General features: G+C 33.1%; 1 protein-coding gene across 3 annotated transcripts in view; it reads right to left on the minus strand.

Moving 5' to 3' along the window:
* The window catches only part of GRID2 (glutamate ionotropic receptor delta type subunit 2), a 1,471,756-nt gene that overhangs the window by 285,548 nt on the left and 1,158,583 nt on the right, over positions 1-27,625 (minus strand). For all 3 annotated transcript variants that reach the window (XM_038582129.1, XM_038582130.1, XM_038582128.1), the window contains exon 11: positions 14,574-14,886. In XM_038582129.1, coding sequence (XP_038438057.1) covers positions 14,574-14,886 — 313 coding nt within the window. The remainder of the gene's footprint in view (positions 1-14,573; positions 14,887-27,625) is intronic.

The raw sequence follows: 27,625 nt of genomic DNA on the forward strand, positions 1-27,625 counted from the left end.
CTGTAATTTAGTAACACAAAAGTTATTCATTCCAACTTATAAGTGTCCATCCTGGACATTGCATGTGGCCAGCTTCATTATCTTACATTATTATAAAGAATGTGTTTGTGCTATTAGAGCAAGTTTTAATGCTTATCATTTTTAATGAATTATTCAGGTCATCAAATATAATTTCCAACTTGCTTTACCCAATTCAAGTCAGCATTTGTAGAATGTCAATTGGGTCAATACTAGTTCAGAAGAAAAAATTAAAAAATCAATGAACATCAGAGTGAACATTTTAATTTTCACTCTTTAACCTAAACCATGTTCAATATTTGGAGGATTGAATATTAAAGACTTACTTAAAAATATTTAGTTTTCATAAGTGTCTCTATCTATACAACTATCTGCAACAACTACCAGGGGGCTTATACAACTATAATTGTTCTATTTCCTGGTATTGGCATAAGATTTGACCTTGTTTTTTCTATGGCTTAGAGATTAACTATATATATATACACACACATATATATATATACAGTGCATATATTAAGTATATATATAAGTATATTTCATCAATGGATGAAATGCACATCATTTTCAAAGGAAGGTTTTTCTGAGGGATAATGCTGAGTTTACAGATTCCCAGTGTGGCTGAAGCTAGTGTCTATTTAATCTTGTATTCCAGATGGCCTTTTGTGACCAAATGACTGTGAATTTAAAAATCAAGAAATTTTTTAGTCAAAAAACTAAACTCGACAAGGAAAACTGAGAGTATAATGTTATTGATTTATTTTCCTGAAAATAAGAAAAAGAGAAGCAAAAAAGCCCAGTGTCATTATGAATGTTAGCAGAATTTAAGATCTTTTTAGATAAAGGAGAAATATATATAAATTTCAAGCAAATAAAAGTAATAAAGATCTCAATTACATTTCTTTACAGAAAGAATTTTCTGTAGAGAAGATCACTACTGATGATTTAAGAACAAGGGAATTATTTAATCCTAATCTGAATGGAAGCCATTATTTGTAGTTTGGTTTGATACAGGGAAAAAAAACTCTCTCTCTCCATATCTAGATATGGGTATAGATATAGATAGATAGATAGATAGATAGATAGATAGATAGATATTTATAGCTATCTCTCTATATTATATATCTATATCTATTTATCTACCTACCTATAGATACTATTTATATGTTATATGTATATATTATATAGTAAAAACAAAGGGCTAAAATAATTTATGTAAACTAACATTTATTGTTTCCAGAAAGATATAAGGAAGTTGATTGAAAAGGAAGAAATACACTGTGAATGCAATTACTTTTTTTCTTCTTTCTACTCCCTTTTTACCAAGAGCCCTGGGGAAGATTACTTACAAAAGAATGGTTTTCTTCAGGACCTGTCACCACAAATAAAGCTGGGAATAATAAATGCCTTTTCACTTAATGTTGATATGTTGTCTGAAATGGATAACCATAATTACTTGATCTGGAGAATAAAAATCAGTGTGACTGGCTTTTGGAGTTAAGGTTTTTGAAAGGCTCATGATATATGCTGTAAGCAACACATATCTGCCTAAACAGACAAACATTCATGCACCTATGAAATATAATCATCAGTCAGATACAAATCTACAATTTTTTCAAACAATTCTTAAATCCTCAAGTATGCTGGAGGACTTGAAAACACAACAGATAAAGAATATTTTGATAATTAATGCCCCCTAAAACAATTGGTCTTTATCTAAATATTTGTCCTGCCACTCCCCTGCTTAAAACACTCCAGTGACTCTTCATTACTACAAAGTAGAAGCCAAAAATTTAATGCCTAATTTCATCTGAACTCATGGACCTCTCTGACTTCACCTACTAAGCTGTCCTTCTGGCTTTTTGGAGCAAGTCATTGTATTTGTGATTCCCTACAACTAACCACCCTTCTCCCAGATATCTCTACAGCACATTCCTTTCCATCCTCCAAGTCTTTGCTCCAATATCAAATGCTTAGAGCCTTACTTAAATGAACCTATTGAAAATTGCAACCCTTCCACATGTACTTTAAATTCCCTTCTCTCTGAGCTAGTTTTTCTATAATATTTGAGTTCTGACATACTGTGTTATTTATTTATTTAGCCTACTGTTTTTTATGTCTCCCTTCCCTAGAATATAAGCTCTATAAAAGCCTGACTGTTTTTCTCAGAAAGGTATCTCCAGTTGCTTGAATAGTGCCTGTCACATTGTAGACATCCAATAATGTTGAATAAATGACTGATTTTTAATTTGAACCCCAAACACTTAGCTTTAAAGTACATAAAACATGTTTTAATCTCAAAAGAAATGTTTCTGTGAATTATAAAATGTACATAAAAGTCACTGAGTTGATTGAAGAAATGGTATCACAGAGGAATTCAGGCATATATAATAGAGCTTTCATATATTCATTAAGGTACCTAATGAAAAGGTGCACTTGTCTAAATGGTCAGTTGTCTTAATGAAATAAGGCAACATGATTTTATATATGAATTCTGTTTATTTTCTCAGCAGAGAAATAAACCAGTCTGAGAAAATAACAAAGATGTTTTAGTATCTGTTAAGACAATGAATGCATGACAAACTTAACACTTCCTTTGTTCAAGATAGCATTAAATAAAGGAAGTTTATTCCCAATGTTAAATTTGTAGCCAGTGGTGTAGTTAATTAAGAGAAAATGTCAATAGAACTTAACATTGTCACAGGATAATGGTTCCTGCTGCTAGATATATGTCAAGAGAAAGATAAATAAGATGAAGTGATTTATTAAGCAGTGCCACACTCCAGGCAATGCATTTCTAGAGGATTATAGTACTCCTTGGGTGGCGATGTAAGGCAGAGGACTGAAAACTAAGTGGCCTTAACTCTTCGGATAGTATAACAATAGAATAGAAATGTGGTGCTTGCAGACAGTCCTGCTGATATAGCAAAATTACTTTATATTTAGAAAGAAAGAGACCATCATGATATTAGAAAGGATCTATGTGTACCCTTACCCTGATGAGCACTGAGAAATGTATAGAATTGTTGAATTGTTATATTGTATTCCTGAAGCTAATATAACTCTATATGTTAAAATGTTAATAATACTTCTCTAATAATAATAACAATAGTAAATTAAAACCACAACAAGGTACCACTATATCAGAATAAATGGATACTGAATTTTGTGAAAAAAAAAAAAAAAAAAAAGAAAGGATCTATGGTAGAAGAGAACACTGTCAACAATTCTTCATAACTTTGCAGATAATTATTTGAAATCAGACTATTTCAAAATGTAAAAGCCAAAAATATTAGGATCACCTCTCCTTAAAATACAGACTTTACAAAAAATTCTCTTTTAGGCAACAAATGAATATTTAATACGGCAAAAACTGTATTAAAATAATTTTTGGAAAACCATACAAAGATCTTTTATTCTTTTTCAATAACTTTAATAATATAATTTATTTTTAGATTGTTAATATTGATAATCAAATAGTATCAAAGACAGTTTTAATTTAGAATCAACCTTGTGAATACTGGAATGGCATATTATTTGATTTAACTAACAAATTTAACTTACAATACTATAATGGGCTTTGATTTTCTCAGATGGTAGTCACAAATTTTATTGGTTATTTAGAAATTGTTTTCTTCTTCAAATTGACCTTATATCTGGTTTTATAGATTCTAATGCTGTGATGATATAAAGGGACCATATACTTAACTATATTATTTATAACTTTAATATCACCTATGTTAAATACTATACTATTTATAACTTTCCTGTGCATTATATTGTATTTCAAAAGTATCTATAAGCATACATGTAAGTTAATGTAACTATATTTCAGCAATTTTCTTAAGTTTAAAGGAATTGCATCAATGTATTTAAAACTTTAGCATAGTATTTAACATAGGTGATATTTATTTTTCATAGGCAAGATTGCTTTTAGTTTTATCACTATATTAAGCAATCAAATAGTAATTGACATTGCAAAAGAATTAAACCAGACCATTACCTTACACCATATATTAAAATTAATTCAAAATGGATTAAAGACTTGAATGTAAGATCTGAATCCATAAGACTCCTGGAAGAAAACATAGATGGCAAACTTCTTGACATTGCTCTTGGCAATGATTTTTTTGGATCTGACACCAAAAACAAAGGCAACAAAAGGAAAAATAAAACAAGTGGGACTATATCAAACTGAAAAGCTTCTGCACAGCAAAGGAAACCAACACAATGAAAAGGCAATGTATTGAGTGGGAGTCAATAGCTGCAATTATATATCTGATAAGAGGCTAATATTCAAACTATATATAAAAAAAACCTTCATACAATTCAATAGCAAAAAACCAATCTGATTAAATTTGGGCAAAGGATCTGAATAGACATTTTTCCAAAGAAGACACCTGAAAGGTGCTCAATATCACTAATCGTCAGGGAGATGTAAATTTAAATCATGAGGAGATATCACCTCACACCTATTAGAATAGCTATTATCAAAAAGGAAAAAATAACAAGTCCTGGCAAGGATGTGGAGAAAAGAGAACCCTTGTGCACTGTTGGTGGGAATGCAAACTGGAGCAGCCACTCTGGAAAACAGTATGGAGTTTCCTCAAAATATTTAAAACAGAATTACCATATGACCTAGCAGTCCCACTATTGGGTATATATGTAAAGGAAATGAAAACACTAACTTGGAATAATGTATATACTCCCATGTTCGTTTCAGCATTATTTATGATAGCTAAGAGATAAAACAACCTGAGTGTCCAATAAGACAGATGAATAGATGAAGAAATATGTCATACATGGAAAAATATGTTATATATGCATATATATTTTTTCATTCTTTTAAGGCTGAATAATATTCCATTGTATATCATGGAGGAAAATGAAATCTCGCCATTAGTGACAACATGGATAGAACTTGAGGGCATGTGCCAAATGAAGTAAGCCAGAGAGAGAAAGACAAATACCATATGGTCTCAGTCACATGTGGAATCTAAAAAGCAAAACTGAGCACACAGATACAGACGACAGACTGGTGGTTGCCAGAGGCAGTGTGGGCCAAATGGGTGAAAAGAAGCAAAAGGTGCAAATTCCAGTTATAAAATAAATAAGTCACAGGGATGTAATGTACAGCAGAGTGACTATTGAAAATACTGCTGTATTACATATTTGAAATTGCTGAGAGTTCTCAGCATAATTCTCATCATAAAAAATTCTTTTTAACTATGTGTACATATTAAATAGATTTATTGTGGTGATCATTTCACAAAATATACAAATATCAAGTCATTATGTTATATATTTGAAACTAATGGAAATGTATGTCAATTATGCTTCAATAAAAAATTATTAAATATTCTAAGTTTCAGTGTGGCATTGTGAGTGTAATAAGCAAAAACCAAAGTTTCATCATCATCATCATTACTATTTCAATTCTGGAATGGATCCAAATGGTAATAAACTGCCATCAACGGCAGTTTGTAGCATTGATTAGTTTAGGAAAATTAGCCTCCTTCTATATGATGTTCATACTCAATTTTGTGCTATGTTAGGTACAGATTTCAAGACATAATTCCAAAAACAAAACACATATTTACACAGTTTTTATAGATTAGTTCTCCTAAAATTATTCAATCGTTTTAAGGACTTAATATGTAAACTGGAAGCGTCCTGAATCAAAACTTCCAATTCCATTCAATTTCATTTCATTATTTGTTGCACCTTGGGCCCTTTTATGGTACAGTTTATCACAATACATGTGATAATGATGTACAGACGTAGGAAAAATGCTTTTAGTTTTTCATATCTGGCTGAATGACAAAGTTATTATGAATTTGTTAGTGTATGACTTTTACTATTAGCATTTCCATTAGCTAGACTTGTTTTTCTAATATATTTCCTTATGCCTGATTATAATATGCTTCTTTAAAATAATGCTTATTTTCTGTGAGGTAATTTTGAGTATATAAAGCATTACACAATGTGGTTGATTCTATCTCTTGCTGAGGCCCACAAAAATGTTGAGGTAATTAGAATTATAATGTTGATGCCTATTTTATGTCATGCACACAGTTTTAGGTGTTTATATCCATGAGAGATTAATTTTTCAAACACCTGATGAAGTAGGCAATTATTATTCAGGGAATTGAGGCACCTAGAGTTTAAGCGACTTGTCCAATGTCAGATAGCTAGTAAATGATAGATGTAGGATTTAACACTGAGCTGTATTTCTATCTCAAGAAAACAAAGATAGAAAAATAATTCTTTTCATAGATATTGCTATGACAGAATCATACAATCTTAGAGCTGAACATTTTTTAAAGTAATCTAGCACTTTATTTTATAGATCAAAAAGCAAAGATAAAGTGGGTTGATTGGACAATTCATTTCTTCCATTGTCACTAGGTGAAAAATTGGATCCTAGTCTGTGTTCCTTATTTTGATAGGTCATGATTTTATATGTATTTGGCCTAATTGCAATGTACCAAATAGCAGCATATCTGTAAACTCCAAGCCCATCATGATTTGAGCTTTCCTTAACCTGATAGTTATGATTCTGTGATGGAGCCATGTGTTTACCAGTTTATTTCTCTTGTACATTGAAAGCTCCATGAAGACAGACACCATGCTGTCTTCCTCACTCTTGTGACTAGATAAATAATTCTTACTTAATAACTAAACAGATGTTTTCTGGAGAATAAAGAATTTGAGATAGTAAAGGCAGAAGAAATCCTTTTAGTACACGTTAAAGGAGAGCTTAAACAATGGATATAAACATTAACTGCTAGAAAACAAGTGAAGCAGACAGGACAAACTGCATAGCTGTCCCAACTGGATTGCTAATTTAGAGTCTAAGAGACAGAGTTGTAAATATAAAGAGACTATAAATTTTGGTCACAGCCACAAATCAAAGAGCAATTTTATGCGTCCACGGAAATATGGGTCATGCTTGATCTTTTGTTAAATCTTAAAAAAACGAACAATTGTCATCAAGAAATGTAGCTTACAAATAAGGGACACTATTATATATGATAAGATATGTAATGTGAATTTATACTTTATATTACACATTGTAGTTTTGCTGCCTTCAAATTGTGAAACATTAAAGTAAGGGCTATGCCACATTCAAGAGTATTTAACAAAAGTATCACAGGACTTTATTACTCATCAATTTTGTAAACCAGACATTATAGTTGGATTATAAGTATGCATCTTAGAACCAGGTTAAATGCTAGTCTTAATTTTCAAAGTATGCTGATACTGTTTTTGAAAGCAGGGATCAGTTTCCCACAGTTTTTGAAATATAACCATCACTATTAAACCTCTAAATACATATTTATAGATGAAGGGGAAAATGGATTCAGGTCAAACAAAAATGGAATTTCAAAATTTATATTCTAAACTGATGGTCTCTAGTGCCATCTATAGGGTATTTTTTGTTGTTTTTGTTTGTTTGTTTGTTTTTACCACCTATAGTCTTCTGATCCCCATAGTTTAACTTTGATCAATCCTAAATTATCTTTAGAATAAATTTATCTTTGGTGATGTCTGACCCAATCCTTATGACTTAAGCTGAGGGGTTTTGTAACATGGTACTGCAAATACTGAGTACTACTATGATATCAATGCTATTATTTCTAAGGACCTGTGATACCTCCTTTTTGATAACTTAAATTTAGATTTTAAAAACTATTTTTTTCTTAAAGCACTTGAGGAAGGAGGGAAAACAACTCAGAATATCTTAAAATCACTTTTTAGTTTTTTTTATGGCTTGCAGAAAACCACTCCTTTGTTTCATTAAATAATAAAATAATGCTTTTAATTATAGTATACATTTTTTTCAAAGATTTTATTTATTTATTCATGAGAGACACAGAGAGAGGGGTAAAGACATAGGCAAATGGAGAAGGGGAACCTGATGCGAAACTTGATCCCAGGAACCTGGAACCCTTAACCACTGAGCCACGCAGGTGTCTCTATAATATACATTCTTAAGCAGTCTGCAGAAGTCTAGAAAATGTTTTAAACAGTTCTTGTTTGATAAGCATTATATAAGTAGAAATCTGATTTTTGCCTCAAAACTTTGATTACTTTCAATTCTGCAAAAGCCAGTTTAGCATGAGAAAGGATTGTCTGGCTCAAATCATGAGGAGCTGGTAGTAGAATAAATGAAATTCAGGGGTATATTACATACATATAATTCATGGAATAATTGCTTAGGAGCTCAGTACAGTTCATTGGAAATGTAAACCATTGGATTCCAATCTTAGGATCACTGCATTGTTTTCCATCATACAAATTACTCATTTCCCACACTCATAAGGATAGACTGAGAATAGCAGCTGAGAACGTGAAAGTTCAACTTTTTTTTTTTCTTTAGTGGTGAATTCTGGTGATAAAATGGAAGGAAATGAACACCTTGTCATGTTTTAAATCAGCATGGGGGAAATTCTCAAGTGGATATGACAGCTCTCAGAGTGTTTGGCGCTCTCTTAGTTAAGGACTGCCAATCATAATTAGCAACAACAGAGATGTTTTTTTGAACCTAAATAAAAATTACATAGAGCTTTTTTGAGTTAATGTCTGTAAGAACAGAACGTAGAAAGAAATTTGTCTCTATAGTCCAGTTAGCCTGTCACTGGGAATTACTTTCATTTTCCCCATGTACATTAGGGTCAGTAAACAACAAAGCTAGCCAATATCATTCTTGTTATATTCAAATTGAATGTGAAATATCAGATAACATTACAAAGGAATGGCTTTAGCTACTACACTACAAGGTTTGTATCCTTTGGGGTTTTGCAACCAGCAAATTGATAAGTTTTGTATATTTTATATCTATACCATTAAAATGGATGTCTTTTTTGAGTTATTTTTCTATGCAGAGTTTTAAAGAGATGCTCTCTCATCAACAATCTCTTTAGTTGCCTAATTCGATAGAATGATTCTTCTTTTTGTGAAAATGAGAAAGTTGTAATTCTCTGTAACACTACAATCCATCTGGCAGTGGAAAGAGCTCTTAATTTTCTTCCAAAAATTGTCCTGGGATCTCAAACACTGTGGGTTGCCTCTCCTGTTAACTCTTGCACATCAGCCATCAAGTTATCTTCTACTATTCCTAAAGGCCCCCTTTCTATTAATCACTGGCATCTGTGGAGCTGTTTGATATTTAAGAAAGCTATCAAAGGAATTTTCCTTCTTTATTCTTTCCAATAATGCTGTCTGCTCTTCTCATCGGAAATGGTTTTTATGGTCCCATTTGGCTATGGCCCATTTAGATGGTTCCAAGCAAGACTGCAAGAACTGTGTCTTTCTTATTTATGACCATACTCTGAACATCTAGGTTGGGCATGATATACAGCATACCCAAGACATAGTAAGGAAATCAGTTAATGTGGTTATTCCTTGTTTTCCTTTTGTTCTTCCCGTTCCTGGCATATAGTTGGTGCTCTCTTAGTTAAGGACTTAATAAATGCTTGCTGGTAAATAAACATGTCATAGCTTCAAATGTTTTCTGTGACTATATATATTTATACTTCCTACAATCAGACAAAAGCATCTGAAGCAAACTCTGAAATTTTCCTTTGCAAGTAAACAGCAAAAAAAATTGTATACAAGCACATATGTGAAAAAGTCATAGAGGCTTCCCACCCCCCAGGCCCAGATGATATTAAGAGTCACTGCCCATAAAGCTAATATAAGGGATATTCAAAAATCAAACCCTAGTTGTTTAAGTATGTTGATTGCAGAGAGATGCATGTAGACATGGAAATAAAGGAGGATATAAAATGACAACAAAACTTGCATAAAATTGGTCTCTCATTCATGCATTTAACTATCTAATTCACAAGCTTTAATGTTTCAGCCAAACAGATGTAGTAGGTTTATCTCTATAATGGGCCATACTGCTTTTGCACAGTTGGATTCCCTGACTATTTTTCCAGAATGCTTTGAAGTTACAGACTTTTAAAAATCAGAATTAGTAAACAACTGACACATGTTTAACATTTTTCTTTTACCTATCCCTAAAGTCTTTTTTTCAGAAATTTATCTGATAATACATGAAATGCTTTTTATCCCTATTCAACCTGGTCTAGTGGCTCAATAAAGACTGTAATTCTGAATAACAGCTGTACTTCTTAAAAAGACTATATTTTTATTGAAGATTATTACTACCTTTAACTCCATGCCTGTGCACGGACTCTGTCATTGACTAATTCTTTTTTTCATAGGGTTTAGGAGCTTTTTCTAAATTTATTTTTTAATCCAAATGTAAAGATGCTTTCTGTACCTTTTAACAAATTCACCTTTTCATTGTTAGGAAGTGGAAGAATGGCAGCATTTCAAAGATGAAGTAGTTAATCATATGCAATTCAGCATTATCCATCACTAGGAATTTGTATAAATGTACAATCAACCAACAGGCTGTACAATTCATTTAAAGACCTAGTTGGGATGAAAAAGTGCTTATCATATTTATAACTTTTGATATCTGTGTCATGTTTACACAACTAGAAAAGCATGCTAACCATATGGATAATTTTACTTATATTTTTCTCTTGGATACGCCCCCAAACTTTCTAAATTTTGGCTACCTATAGGCCGAGTTCAGAAAGCATGTCAAATCCTCAAAAATAAAGTTTCAACAGATTGGAGATCTTATTTATAAGTTCCTCATCTTAGCTTCCTAGTAAAATACACTAGTAGAGACATTCTGAGTCACTTCCTGTTAGGTTTAATGAGTTTAGATCATTGGGGAACAAATTATAATCTAATAAACACAATATTGCAGTTAACACTAACAATATGCTTTGTTTAGTTAACTATTTAGCATGTATTTATTCATTTAGTTGATCATTTTTCATTTATTGAACACTTAATATGTACAAGACACTGAACTGTAGGCAAAGGGACTATAAAGGTAAGCCACTTTTATGCTCAAAGGACTCAGAAACAAATGAAAAAATGTCAATTACATAATAGTTTATGTGTTATGATAAATATATCTTCAGAAGCATAGAAGATGGTCCCTAATCCCAGCAAATATTTCCTAAAAGAAGCAAGATCACAGCCAGAATTAGAGGATGCATAGCAATTTGCCATATGAAACCAAAGAGTACAAATAAAGATTAAGCAGCTTAGTAATAAAGGCACTTCAGGAATTGAAAGGAGCAGACGTATGTGGCAGAGAGTCATGATGGCAGTCTTATGTCCAAGGGACAAAAGCCATTTGGAATAACTGAACAATTAAATGTGAGGCATGAGTGGTAAGAAATTAGAATTGAGCCCTGGACTGGAGCCCGATAGTGGAATATTATTCATGTTCTAAATAACTCAGACTTGTAAACTGTGGGCATTGAGGAGCCATGAAAATATTTAAAGAATGGGAATTATGTAGTTAGCTCTCCCTGATAGAAATAACTTGGATATATCTGCAAGTATGTGGAGCATATGTTTGCAGGGGACAAAATTGAAAAAAGAAAGATTTGTTAACAAGATTCCTGTAGTTCAGATGAGAAATGAAGTAGGCCAAATCTAGGTAGCAGTGTAGGCTCATCAGTCTAGGTGAGACAAGATTTCAACTTCTAGAAATATTTAGAAGGTAAAATTCATAGGACTTGGTTATGGGATATAAAGGATAGAAGAAAGAGAAATCCAAACTGTTTTCAAAGTTTCTAACCTGTATACCTGAGTGGCTGGTAATGCATCAGCTGGAATAGAGAATATGAGAAGCTACAAAGTTTTAAAGTGTAAAATGAATCAGTGTTGGAATTCATGGTGCTTTTGCTATATCCAGAGACTGGTCTAGTGGGCAGCTGGATATACAAAACTAAAATTAAAGAATAGGTGATACAGATTTGGGGGATCAACTGCATATTAGTGGTTATTAAAACCATGTGCAGAAAATTGGGCAGATTGGGAAGAAGTAAGATGAAAACAGAGGTTAATTATATCTAACTATACCAACTTTTATTTTTAGTCAGTACTCCTATCTATCAACATCTCCTAGCTATTTTTCCTCATATATTAACAGTTTTGGCACATGGCTCATTTTTTCTCTCCCGTCTGAACTGACCATCATTGCAAATAGTTTAATCAGTCCTCTGTGCTCACAGTTCCTTGATCAGCTTTGTTTTTTTAATTTATTTTTATTATTATTTGTTATTATTATTTTTTTCCTTGATCAGCTTTGAAGTCCTTTACCGAATCTTAACTTCAGGAATTGATAAATACAAACTTCAAACTCCCTCACACTGATGTTTCCACTTTTGTTCTTTGGCCTCCTCAAAAACTTTATTATCTCCCACTACTCCTCTATTACTTTCCAATCTTACTCTTACTGCATTATTATTGGTCTTTCTATTTTTTTATTGTTTCATGTACCTGAAGAGCTACCATTTTAATCATTATCTTGCCAATAATCTAAAATATTTGCCTTGTTATCCTTTTTCCATGTGCCTAACTACCCACAGCTAAGTCTGATTTGTTCTTATGTTTTATTTGATAAATAATTATGTGACCCTTATATAAGTTATTTTATATAAGAACTTCATAATCTTTAGCCATTTTAATTCTTATAACAAAGTCATGAGATGGTCAAAACCAGGATTTTCCCTGCAAGAAAAACTCACACCATCATACAAATTTGTGATCCCCAATCTAGGCAATAACATTTCTATGTTTACTTTTTTAATATTTAATTTATTTATTTGAGAGAGAGAGAGAGAGAGAGAGAATGAACAAGCTGGGGAGCAGCAGAAGGAGAAGGAGAAGCTTAGCAGGGAGCCTGAGATGGGGCTTGATCCCAGGACCCCAGGATCACAACCTGAGCTGAGGGCAGATACTCAACCGACTGAGCCATCTAGGGGCTCCATCATTTTTATGTTTCATTGACTCTTTTTTTCTCTTTTTTGGAATGCTCTCTATGGAAAAATTATCTACCATCCTGTGAGAAAGGCCAAGCCATCCCATGAAGAGAGAACATAGAAGAAAACGGAAACTACCAGCATCAGCCACCAGACATGTAAGTGAAATGCACAAGCCTTCAGATGAGTTCATCTTCAGACCTTAAGTCGTCTAGTTGAGTACTCAGACATCACTGAGTAAAGACAAGCCATCCTCCCTATGTCCTGTCTAAACTTCTGACCCATAAATTTGGTTGGTTTGGAGGAACTGGTTATCCAGATATGGTCACTGGTATACAACCAATAACAAGTTTTTTTTTTTTTAAATTTTTATTTATTTATGATAGTCACACAGAGAGAGAGAGGCAGAGACACAGGCAGAGGGAGAAGCAGGCTCCATGCACCGGGAGCCTGATGTGGGATTCTATCCCGGGTCTCCAGGATCGTGCCCTGGGCCAAAGGCAGGCGCCAAACTGCTGCGCCACCCAGGGATCCCAACAAGTTTATTTTTAAATCCAATAAATATCTTTCAAGTCTTAATTTTACTTGATTTTTTGAAATGTCAACATGGTCAACCAAACCCTCCATCTTTAAATATTGTCTTTACTTGGTATGTATACCACTGCATGGAATACATGGTACTTGAGTCTTTCTCATTACACCTTGTCAGTTACCACTGAAAACTCCTCTAATCCATTCCTTTTCTAAGAGCTGTGTCCTCGGCCCTCTCTGGGCCAGTGGTCTCAAATAAGAGTATGCATCTGAGAACAACTACTCAAATTTAATGGCAAATCTAATAGCAAGTGTGAATAAAAAAATTGAGATTTGCAAACATTAAGGCAAACATGTCGTGTATCTCTACTGTGATACGTATTTCTCCTCTTCAATACATGTGACAGGTTTGTAAAAAACTATCGATCCACTAAGTATTCTATTATTTCATTCGTACAATGGCAATAGTCTCAAATAAGGAATTCAATAAGTATTACTCTATTCTAAAATGATGAAAGTCAAAGAATTAACTAGACATTTTAAAGAGTAGGGCAGATTAAATATTGAATAACAAAACAAAGACATTCTTTAGAATATCATGACATTGTAAATTAAATCATTGGTAAAGATTAAATATTAAGATGAAAGATAAGACAAAAGTTTCTTATCGAATCTTAAATTAATCAAAGTTTTTTCATTATCATTAAATATTTTTAATACATTGAATAATGTCTCTGAGCCAAGAACCAGTCTCAGCATGTCTTACATATGTAAATAATTAAACAGTATCTGCTCTGGTAGTAAATTGTTTCATCTTAGTAAGACTATTTCTCAGAATGACAGAGAAAGGGTAAAAAAAATTAGGTGGTGGGGAGGAGGGGAAATCTGATCTTGACTTTCTTGTGAACCTCACCTCTGACATTCATTTTTGGCTTTGTTGATGAAATTGAACCTACATCAAAAGATAATGAACCATTTTTGTGGGAAACCTGCTGTGTTTGAGATCCTCTAGGAAAGAGTAGGAAATGTTCTTTTCTGAGCATTGCTGTGAAGACCCTTTAGAACGCTTATTGATGTCAGATACAGAACATTCTTAACTAATTTATGGCTTTTGAAACATATTCCTTTTTCATAATAAAATGTATTTATTCTCCTTACCTTGCTGTACAAAGGATCCATACACAAACCACATGGAGTTGTAGAGAGTAGTAGAAGTCATTGATCCCATTTGTAATCGTGGGGGATTAAGCCAATTCAAGAGGTAGACCAGAAGACCCACCAGAAGAACAGTGCCAGCTATGCAAGCCCATAGAGAGAGATCAAATGGTGCAAGACAGGCAAACATATCCACTGTCTTTTCAGCCCTTCGAAGTAGTACTCCCACTGAGTAGTCCATATAGCGTGTTGTAAAGTCCACCACATTCTCACGATCTGGGGTGATAGTTAAAGCAGAAATCCCTATGTCGGCTCTCTGAGAAATTGAAAGAGAAAATATTAAATTAACAATGTGAAAAACAATTTGATTTGTGATGTTTCAGCTTGCCTTAAGGAAAAGAAAATAGATGCCTGAGGCAACATCTTTAGTCTTTTTATATAAACCAAAAAACACTGCACAGACTTCTTAGAGGGAAACTCTGTGTGAATTTTGCATTTCTTACTACAAACCTTGCTCTACAAGAGTCAGATAAATTACCTTGTTCATATTATCAGTGCATGTGAAATCAGTGAAGAATATTTCAGACATAGATAACACCTGAAGGGAATTGTCTGTTTTCCTTGGGTCATTTTATCAAAGCCATATTTAACACAGTAGCAAAGGTAAGACTTATTCTAAAGAATTCTTTCTCTTCCAAGATATTTAATTATGTTCTTAACGTGTAAATTATCAGGCCGGTAATTAAAATAAAAAACAAAAAACAAGACACCTCAACCTAGCATTTTACCTTTGGTTTAGACTTCTCTGCATCAGAATTTATATTATTAAGCTCTAAATACATTGCAGTTCGTTAGAACTTTCATATAGCACTAAGTTATAATGCCATTTGCCAAAAGTCTCAACTATGATTTTACTGTATAAACCTCAGAAATGTTTTAATGAAAAATTAAAGCTTAACGAGACATAATTTTTCTTGGAAAAACAACCCTTCTTTTCAATGTGTATCAGTGATAGCGCTCTAAACTACAGTACATTCTATTTTACTTATTTGAACCTCACAGCAAAATTGCTATGTACTATTGCGATCACAGAACAAATGAATTACATTTAAATTCTATGATATGAGAACACACATTTAAATATCTAAAAGATATATTTTGTTTGAAATAATGATCCATGGCTATGACTAAGGCTGTGGGAAGCTCCTTCCAGACAAATACTATATTAAATTGTTGAACATTTTTGTTATTATTTTGTTATAATACATATTTATTACGTTATTATTATTGTTTTATGAAGGAGTGAGTATGGAAACTGGTTTTATTGCTTTTGGAGACCAACACAAGCAAGCAAGCAAGCAAACAAACAAAAACAAGAACAATATGAAAAGTAACATACCTAATGGAATGCTAAACCAGTTCAAATAAATCTAGTCTGAAGTAATAATGGCTTCAAAACTATTCTAAGCTAAATTTAAACCTCTTGTGTTTTTTTTTTTTTTTTAAGATTTTATTTATTTATTCATGAAAGACGCACACAGAGAGACAAAGAGAGGCAGAAGGAGAAGTTGGCTCCCTACACGGAACCCAGTGTGGGACTCGATCCCAGATCCTGGGATCACTCCCTGGGCCAAAGGCAGACGCTCAATTGCTGAGCCACCCAGGCGTCCCTCTCTTGTGTGTGTGTGTGTGTGTGTGTGCATATACATTTTACACATATATATCAATCCATATATATTTGCTGTTGGCCCAGTACTAATTAGTTAAATAAATTTCTTATTTAATCCTTCTAATACATCATGAATTATGTGTTTTCCCCTCCATTTCATAGATAGGGAAACCACAAAGAATTAAGTAACTCATTAGTGCTCATAGTTAATAAGTATAAAAGCCAATATTAAAGCTCAGTTTTCTTACTCCAAACCTGTCCTCATAACCACTTACCCTATTGCATAAAATTCTTCATTTTCCAAATAACTCATATGGTAGGTGGTTAAAATAACTAGGACAATTTTTACCTTAAAAGAGTCTAAAATTTTGTGGGTTTTTTATTGCGCTATTTATATTGCAACAAGGCCATGTTAGTAATAAACACTGAGTTTATACTTATAGAGAGGTATTAAATTTAATAACACTACATGAAAATGAACTTTTTTAGAAAAATAATTATTATTGTTTCCAGCTCACGTATTTATTTTCTATAGCTAGATATTAGGAAGCAGGTCTTTTCAGACTGAAAATCTAACCTGGATCCTTACATCTTCAGTTCTATCTATTCTGAGCTTCAGTTTATTCATTTGTGAAATGAAGGTACCTAAGTTTAGTGTGATTATTGTGAGTTGACACATTTATCTTAATACTAATGGTGAATAAATATCTCTCCAAGATTCAATTAGGCTTTCAGAAGTCGCCTTTAATTTTTCAGGACATTACAGTACTATGGATCAGTAATTTAGTAATTAATTGACGGACTAGTAACCTAAAGCATTTTATGACTAAATTAAAATCAGAAAATTTCACCTAAGGCAGAACTTACTGACAAGTTGACTGAATATTTGTAAATATTCATCAATATTTTGTTGATAATTGTTTAACAAGTAAATGATTATGAATTGGAATAGTCATACAGTGATTCTACTAATAGATACTTTTAAGTATCACGAAGCAAATTTCTATAATGGAAAATAGATATCTAAGGAATACTGTGCACTTTCGAAAAAGGAAATTGATTTTATTGTATGTGCTAAAATATTTATTAAACATAATAATTGCCTGTCTTTTTTTTATGGAGAACTTCCTAAATTCTGGTCCACTTTTAATACTTGGCTAGAAATTCCCAGTCTCCCTCTGGAGGACATCTCAGAATCATTTAATGGCCTTTTCAAACTGCACAAGTACATTTACATTCAGACACAACATAAAAACATATGCGCATATTTTCCTATTTCTGAGATTTCCTATTTCTGATGAAGTACTTCATCTTCTCCTTCAGAATCAATAATATAGCAGATCATTGTGCTTGATATGAATATGTGATAATCCTTACTTGTATGAGAGAAATTTTACTGGAGCAGAAAAAATAAAACAAGAACCACTGATTCAGAAAGATAGCACAAAAACTTCTTGAATCTTTCAAAACTACCAAAAATTATTAGAAACAAATGATAATTTGTTATCATTCACTTCCCTTCCTCATTCACTGCTTTCCTTCCTTTCTTTCCCTTTTCTCTTTATTCTTTTCTCCTTCTCTCTCTCCATTTCTTCCTTTCTTCCTCATCATTTATCTGTTTATGTATGCATACATGTCAATTCATTTGTACAGTTTCTATTTTTCAAATCTTTACCTCATTAAACCTTTAATCTTCTCAGTACACCCCCACCCCAACTCTTGGAAGATGACCTTTACTGATATTTTGTGGAGAACATAGATATCAGTTTAAAATTCAGACTTATTTCTATCTCTCAATCTATACCCCATTCTATTTAACCGTTATCTCTCAACTTATTTAAAGCTATTTAAATCCCTATTCTATTCTATTTAACTTCTATTTACATTGGAGGAGCTGTCTTCCCAACCCTCTATCCATCAGTAAACTTATTAACCAATCCCCCCTTTCAATTATTTAAACTCCTGTTGTTTTTTTTTAATGTATTAAACATCATCCTAACAACTGTAAATTTTCTATGAAAGGATTCTGTAATTCCTTTGCATTAAAATAAAAACAAAAACAGAAAAGCCTGTCCTCCCCTCCATGACTTCTGAATCCCAGTTATACTTTCTCTCCCCCTTTTTACAATTTTCTCTGAAGATTTGTCTCTATTTCCAAACTTCCTAGCGAGTCTGGAAGATTCTTTCGTACCCATATTGTTAAGTACTCTGTTACTCAATGAACACAGCACTTCTTTATTTTTGCATTGCTGAGTGAAATGGACGCAACTTAGTGCTCATCTGTTTAGGTTTCTTGACCTTTGACAGTGACTACTCTCTCCATCATAAGCATTCTTTTCCTTGGATTTCATGACATGATATAAACTACTTTTTCAGTTCTTTTTTCAAGCTTATGTTAGCAATCCTCTGGACTTGGGCCTTACAGACTTTTCTCATTTGAGATCTGCTGCCTAGGCAATCCTTTTATATCCATTACTTCCATCGTCCCCATTTATATATCAGATTTACAAATTTATTTTTCTAGGTATATCTGAGTTCTACAGTCTAGACTGATTTATGTAACTACATTTCTATTAGATGTCTCAAAAATACCTCAAATTTAATATGGCCAAGGCCATATTCATGGTGTTCAACTCTAACCGGTCCTCTTCCCATGTTTCCTGTTTCAATGAGTATCTTTTCACATAAGTCTTAAAGCTTGGTGGTCTCATTATCTTTTCCAATCTTATGCCTCCTATCCTGTCTATCACTGTTGATTCTACCACCTAGGAATCCTAATAACCATTCACTTCTCTATTATTTCCAGCTCTCACCATTGCTTTTATGGGCTCATTATCAGTTTACCTGAAATCTAGCATTTTCTTCTCTTAATCTCCCCATTACAGACAAAGTAATCTTTTTATAGAGAAAATCTAATCCTGTCCCTTGTCATAGTTTAAAGGTTTACAATAGATTTGTGTTGCTCTTAGGAAAAAGATTAAACTCTTTAACATAGTCCATACATATTTAGATAGACTCTCTTCAATCTACCTCAACATTTACATGTGGAACTATTTTCCTTTCCAGCACTTCTTCCTGATACATGGTCTTTGTACATGCTATTCCCACTAAATGGACTGGGTTTCCTGAAAATTCTTCAAGTAAACTCTTGTTCATATTCATAAATCAGCTCAATTATCACTTCCTCAGGGTAGCTACCCATGACCCCCTTTGATTAGAAAAATAAATCTTATATATATATACTATCAGAGGCCTACATTCCTCACTTCTCTAGTAGTTGTGACAATTGTTATTTTACAAATAATTATGATTCGTTGGTTAATGTCTGACTTTTCTACTAGACTACAGGCTCCATGAAACTAAAGACTGTGATTTTTTTTTTTTAATTTGACATATTCCTGGTATCTACCACATTTGTCTGGCATAGATTCATGATCAATAAAAACTTGCTTCATATATGAATGAAGATGGAACATTTACTGGATACTCATTATTCAATTCTTATAAAGTCTCTTCTATTCTTTAGCATTCCTGACAGAGACAGACTTTTACAGAATAAAAAGAAAATGGTAATATTAAAATTTATTAAATATTTTAGCACTGATAAAAGATTTATATCTTAATAAATGATTACTTCAATGATTAAAATAAGGTTCTTGGTTTATTAATTTGTTTATATTTATGTTATTTGCCATTTGCTAAGGTAATCAAGAGTCCACTACAGTAGGTTCAATATTTTACGCAATATTAATATATGTCAAATGCTTAAAGAAGAAGTGATTATTTGAATTTTGAAGAATTAGTACTAAACCTGGAATATAAATAATTTTTTAAAAACTGTTCTAATTATACACTCAACATTTTCCTCAAAAGGTGATTTTTAAAAACCTACATTGTTTCAGCTTGTGAAAAGGAGATGAGTGGATACTATAAGGGGACATGGCTAATAAGCCATACAATAACTGAATCTTACTTAGAAGCATAAACTTATGCTAAAAAATTTTTGTTCTAAATTCATTCTGGGGATCCCTGGGTGGCGCAGCGGTTTGGCGCCTGCCTTTGGCCCAGGGCGCGATCCTGGAGACCCGGGATTGAATCCCACGTCAGGCTCCCTGCATGGAGCCTGCTTCTCCCTCTGCCTATGTCTCTGCCTCTCTCTCTCTCTGTCTCTCTCTGTGACTATCATAAATAAAAAAAATAATAATAATAAATAAAAAAATAAATTCATCCTGAAAAAAATGGTCATATCTCACAAATAATCATCTAATTTATGCTTGAATATAATTCCAAGGATATTATATTAGTAATACTAATAGTCACATTTATTTAATGCTTACTATATACTTAGTGCTATATGTTCCACATACATTATTTTACTTAATACTATTCCAAGTCAAATGCATTCTTTCAATATGAAAAATTTACATTTGAAATGTTTTAATTAGTATAAAGCTTTGAGCATATATGAACAGATACAAGTTCATATAAATCTAATTATAATTTAAATCTGAATCATAAATCTGGATAGGTCTACCTAACCTTTCAAATACTTGAAGAATACTATTTTATACCACAATTGGAAATACTATTTTAATGCTAAAAATAATTTGCTTATAACAATCACTCTTCTCAAAATATGATTTCCATATCCCTCAAAATACTGGTTATTTTCTTGCAAACAGTCTAATTCATCAATGTTTCCTCAACTGATATGAATAATACAGTTTTTGAAAATGAAATTGAAGCTTGAACCATTTTTACTAGGCCAATTACAACATTGCCTTATACTAAATTTAAGGTTTATACATTTAAAACATATTTTTGAAACTCTCCCCCCAAAATATATTTTTAAATGAGACACTATCAATCTAGAAGTTCTTATAAGTCCTATGCAATTGATTTGAAGTAAAATGTTAGATTTTATATTTATCTCTCATCAGTTTTGTTCTTTGGTTCTTTGATTTTTTTACATCTATCTGAAATATTTTGAATTGTTGACAATCAATCATTATATCTATGTCTTTTGTTAGCCTTGATTCATTTGGAAGTTTGAGAGGAAGGCTTTTAATTCTTCATCTGCATTACTAGTAAAATATTGATGAAAAGCATTGCAACTTGCCTATAAAGTTCTCCCCATTTTTTTTTAAAGATTAAAAAAAATTAAGATTTTATTTATTTATTCAAGAGACACAGAGATAAGGGCAGAGGCAGAGACAAGGGAGAAGGGAAGCAGGCTCATTGGGGAGCAATGTGGGACTCAATCCTGGGACTCTGGGATCACACCCTATCAACCACTGAGCCACCCAGGCATCCCATAAAGATTCAATTTATTATTTGACAGAGAGAGAGCAAGCACAAGCAGGGGGAAATGGAGAATCAGACTCCCCACTGAGTAGGGAGGCCAATGCGGGGCTCAGTCTCAGGGCCTTGGGATCATGACCTGAGCTAAAGGCAGAGTCTTAACTGACTGAGCCAGGCCGGGTGCCCCAAGTTCTCCCCATTTTGATGGGAGCTCATAAGTTAACACTTCAGACATTATTTTTTTAAATCACCCATAGGTATCCTCTATTATAGTGTCATCCAACCAGGCTACTCTATATGGTTTTTAAGTACTTTGTAAAAGACATTGAACTCAAAATACATGTGTAACTAACTCATGCTATCATAGAAGAAAATGATCTGCTTATTTGTTTTATCACCTATAACACATCAGATTAATAATCCATCCTATAATTTTACCAGATAATAAAATCAAAGTCACTGTTCATTTAGAATGATTTTTCTAATTTTGAATGTACTAATAGCCAACTGATAACATTCCCCTTTTTCATGTTTTGTACATAATATCCATAGTAGTGTCTGGTAGGAAGCGGTGGGAGTTGGAAGTTTTGGGAGCCAGACCCTGAGAATGATCAAGGGTCAGGGCAGAACCAGCTGATGGTGAAGCAGACCATACAGATTTTCATGAGGATGAAGCCTGTTGTCTGGAAGCAGCAATAAGGGGACTTTTTTTTTTTTTTTTCATGATTTCTTCACAATTTAAGTGAGAAGTTTCAATAGGAAATCTGCTTAGGAAAATTATTTTTGGGAGATTTAGATTTATTCCATAGATGAAGATGAAAACTTCAATTACAGTTTGATGTCAGAGAGTCAATTCAGAAGCACAATTATAAAGCTACTGATGGGGCAGCCCAGGTGGCTCAACAGTTTAGCACTGACTTCAGTCCAGGGCATGGTCCTGGAGACCTGGGATCGAGTCCCACATCAGGCTCCCTGCATGGAGCCTGCATGGAGCCTGCTTCTCCCTCTGCCTTTGTCTCTGTCTCTCTCTCTGTGTCTCTCATGAATAAATTAAAAATAAATAAATAAATAAATCTACTGGTGGATTTGGAAAAAACATAAAGGATTCAAGAGACCTCATGACTGCAGAATTTAGATCTAATCAGGCTGAAATTATAAAAAAAAAAAATTGAATGAGATGCAATCCAAACTGGAGGTCCTAATGATGAGGGTTAATGAGTTGGAAGAAAGAGTGATTGACATAGAAGACAAGTTGATAGCAAAGAAGGAAGCTGAGGAAAAAACAAAAAACAATTAAAAGACCATAAGGAAAGGTTAAGGGAAATAACTGATAGCCTCAGAAGGAAAAATCTACATATAATTGGGATTCCAGAGAGCACTGAGAGGGCCAGAGGGTGAGAAAGCATATTTGAAGGAATCACAGCTGAGAACTTCCCTAATTTGGGGAGGGAAACAGGCATTCAGGTCCAGGAGATAGAGCAGTTCCCCCTCCCCAAATCAATAAAAATGGTTCACACTTCGACATTTAATAGTGAATCTTGCAAATTCCAAATAAAGAGAAAAATCTGTAAAGGAGCGAGAGACAAGAGATTCTTAATTTATATGAGGTGAGGAGAACTATTAGATTAATAGCAGACCTCGCCACAGAGACCTGGCAGGTCAGAAAGGGCTGGCAGGATATATTCAGAGTCCTAAATGAGAAGAACATGCAACCAAGAATAGTTTATCCAGCAAGGCTGTCATTCAGAATAGAAGGAGAGATAAAGAGCTTCCAAGATAAGCAGAAACTGAAAGAATATGTGACCACCAAACCAGCTTTGCAAGAAATATTAGGGGGACTCTGTAAAAGAAAGAGGAAGCCCAAAGAAATAATACATAAAAACAGGGACTGAATAGGTATTACGATGACGCTATATTCATATCTTTTAATAGTTTCTCTGAATAGCAGCAATGTCCATGGTGGCCAAATTATGGAAGGAGCTTCAGTGTCCATCGAAAGATGAATGGATAAAGAAGATGTGGTCTATATATACAATGGAATATTACTCAATCATTAGAAACAATAAATACCCACCATTTGTTTTGATGTGGATGGAACTGAAGGGTATTATGCTGAGTGAAGTAAGTCATTCGGAGTCATAAATCATTATATGGTTTCACTCATATGAGAAATATAAAAAATAGTGAAAGGGATTATAGGGGAAAGGAGAGAAAATGAGTGGGAAAAATCAGAGAGGGTGACAAAGCATGAAAGACTCTTAACTCTGGGAAACGAACAAGGGGTGGTGGAAGGGGAGGTGAGCGGGGGAATGGGGTGACTGGGTGATGGGCACTGAGGGGGGCACTTGATGGGATGAGCACTGAGTGTTATACTATATGTTGGCAAATCGAACTCCAATAAAAATATACAAAAAATAAAATAATAATATCCATAGTAACTCATATGTCACCTCAGAAAATGCATTAATTCCCCTAGGATATCATTCATTTGGATTTGCAAATTTGAATTCATTAAAAGTATCTACCATGAGCTTCAATTCTCTTACATTTGTTCCCCTCCCCCCGTCTTTTTTCAAAGATTCTTTGCACAAAGTGGAAGGAAAATAGTTGTTGAAGAATTTTGGCACATATTTAACAAGTATTAGATCTATCTCTGCCTATCCAACTTCTTAAACCATATATTTTCTTCTCTTGCTCTTCACAAGAATGGACTGTTAATTGATTTTTAAAATTTCTTGACAGTTTGCTTAAATATTACTTTAAATTCTTTGGTCTTCAAAATAATGTCTTAGTGTAAAAATTCTAGGTTTCCTTGGAAGAAAGTACAGATTGAAGAAATGCTAAAGGAGGATGAAAAGAAGAGTGATAGAAGAATGTAGTTAATTAATGATATATAACATGACTTTGGGTAACTTGCCAAACTTTCATCATTTTAAGGTCACTCATCTGTACAATACGTGGATTGTAATTGGTAATATAAGAGCCCTTCTAATTCAAAATTTTAGAGCTAAAAATTATTTTTTCAGAACTTATTGTATGTTTGCTAATGTAAGAATATAAATTTTTTCATTCTAAAGATTTTAAATCCAGAAACTTTAAAGTTCCAACAGATCTTTCCAGGTAAATATAGTATATAAGTTATTATTATCCATAGGAGAAATCAAGGCATAAGTGCTGGAAAAGAGAAATAACCAGATTATCAAATTAATCACTAATTATTTACTTTGTCAATGTCAAGATTTTATGTATTTCTTTGAAAAGAAACAAATGTATTTTAAAATATCACTTTATAGATTGGTAGTTAAGTTTCAAATGCAAACATACAACAAAAATCCATTAGTTTTCAAATATACCACTGGAAAAGAATAAATCTCCAGTTAGACCAGTGAAATTCTTATTAAACTGACTTTCATTCTGAAATTAAGATCATACTAAACTATTCTACAAGATTTTAGAAGAACAAAGATTTATAAAGAAGACATTTAAATACAATAGGACAACCACTCTTGTAACTTCGGTAACATTTTCACATCTTTAACTTTACACTTTTACAGAGTACTGGTGAGCTCATTGAAAGAATGGCATTTATTTGATTATAACTTAGCACATTATAAGGCAATAATAGTCTAATTAAGATAAGTACTAAGGAGATTTTACTAATATCACTACTATTTAATATTTACATAGTGCCTACTACACACTAACTACTTTTCAGTGATTAATTCAATCAATTTCCACAAATATCCTGTGAGGTAAATACTATTATCTCCATTCTATAGATAGGAAAATTGAGACACAGAACTTGACCAAGTTCATACTACTAAGATCCAGGATTCTGACCTACTTACTTAGGTTGTCTCTAGTCTATGTTATTTAAACATAAGTACTCTTTCCTCCCAAAATAATTAGCCCTCTACCTCAGTATTGCTTTAGAAGAATCGATAATTTCTCACTTGATATAGGACTCCTTTACCATATGCCTAATTCATATACTTACACACACAATTTACATATATACAGATATAGAAATATACATACTATTGAGCCACTTGAAAATAGGTTGCATATATCATGTCACTTTATCTCTTAATATTTCAATGTTATTTAAAAATACAGAAGCACAGTATTGTTATCAAACTCAGGAGATTTAATATTGATTCATAGTTTAATCTGAAGTCTGTATTACAACTTTGTCATTTGTTTCCAGACTGTCTTAACAATTTAGTCCACTTGTCTTGCATTTAATTATTGTGTCTCTTTTCTTTTTTTAAAAAAATATTTAAATTCAATTTAGTAAACATATAGTGTATTATTAGTTTCAGGGGTAAAATTCAGTGATTCATCAGTTGCCATATAACACCCAGTGCTTATTCTATCAAGTGCCCATCACCCATTTACCCCATCTCCCCACCCACCTCGCCACCAGTGATCTTCAGTTTGTTTCCCATAGTTAAGAGTCTCTTATGGTTTGTCTCTCTCTCTGTTTTTATATTATTTTATTTTCCTTCCCTTTCCCTATATTCATCTGTTTTGTTCTTAAAAATCCACATATGAATGAAATCAAATGGTATTTGTCTTTCACTAATTGACATTTTCCTTAGCATAATACCTTCTAGTTGTAGCCACATCGTTACAAATGGCAAATGGTGTATAAAAGTGGTGTGTATGTGTGTGTGTGTGTGTGTGTGTGTGTGTGTGTGTGTGTGTATCCCACCTTTTCTTTAGTTATTCATCTGGCAATAAACATCTGGGCTCTTTCCATATTTCAGCTATTATGGATGGTGCTGCTATAAACATTTGGGTGCAGGTGCCCCTTTGAATCACTATTTTTTGTATCCTTTGGATAAAAACCTAGAAGTGCATTGTTGGGTTTTAGGGTAGTTCTATTTTTAATTTTTTGAGGACCTTTCATAATGCTTTCCAGAGTGGCTGCATCAGTTTACATTCCCACCAAGTGTGAGAGTCTTCCCTTTTTTCCACATCCTCACCAACATCTGCTGGAATCACACTGGAATGATCCATTCTCCAAAGGATGGATTAGTTCACCTGTGACACCTGAGGCCTGGTTCTTCATCTATCTTGTGGTAGGATAGTTCCTTCACAACTTTTTTGAGTGTGTGGAAATTGATCTAAGTTCTTTACTTTTACTCGATTGGAAGAGCTAATGATTTCATAATTTGTCTCTCATTGCTATTTTCGAAAATCAGGATTTTTAAATTTTTTTTTTTTTTTTTTTTTTTTTTTTTTTAGGATTTTTAAATTTAATCTACTATTTTTTCCGTTATTTACCTTATTATTTTCTACTTTTACTTCTGTTATTATCTTCCTTTTATTTTCTTTTGTTAAAAATTGTTGTATTTGGGGACACCTGAGTGGCCCAGTGGTTAAGCCTCTGTCTTCCGCTCAGGGTGTGATCCCAGAGTCCCAGGATGGAGTCCCGCATCAGGCTCCCTGAAGGGAGCCGACTTCTCCCTCTGCCTGTGTGTCTCTGTTTCTTTCTCTGTGTTTCTCATGAATACATAAATAAAATCCTTTAAGGGCAGCCCCGGTGGCGCAGTGGTTTAGCGCCGCCTTCAGTCTGGGGAGTGATCCTGGAGACCCAGGATCCAGTCCCAGTCCTGCGTGGGGCTCCCTGCATGGAGCCTGCTTCTTCCTCTGCCTGTGTCTCTGCCTCTCCCTCTCTCTCTCTGTGTCTGTCATAAATAAATAAATAAATAAATAAATAAATAAATAAATAAATAAATAAAATCTTAAAAAATAACTCCTTTAAGTGGATTGTTGTACCTGTTCTAGCTTTTGGAGATAGAATTAAATGTTTATTTAAGTTATTTCATTTTTATTGATGTGGGTTTTTAAGACTATGGATCACTCTAAATATTCTTTATAGACTTGAATATGTAATGTTTTCATTACTACTACTTTAAGAAAGTTCTGTAATTCATGTTTGTATTTCTCCTTTCTTCCAATAGTCATTTAGTAGAAGGCTTTCTTAATTTCAGTTGGAAAGCCTTTTCTTTTTTTCTTATATTTTGATAAGAGAAATTTATTTATAATATATTCCCTGAATGGAACTTAATGGTGTTTT

Source organism: Canis lupus, chromosome 32 (genome assembly GCF_011100685.1).
Source record: "Canis lupus familiaris isolate Mischka breed German Shepherd chromosome 32, alternate assembly UU_Cfam_GSD_1.0, whole genome shotgun sequence".
NCBI lineage: Eukaryota > Metazoa > Chordata > Mammalia > Carnivora > Canidae > Canis > Canis lupus.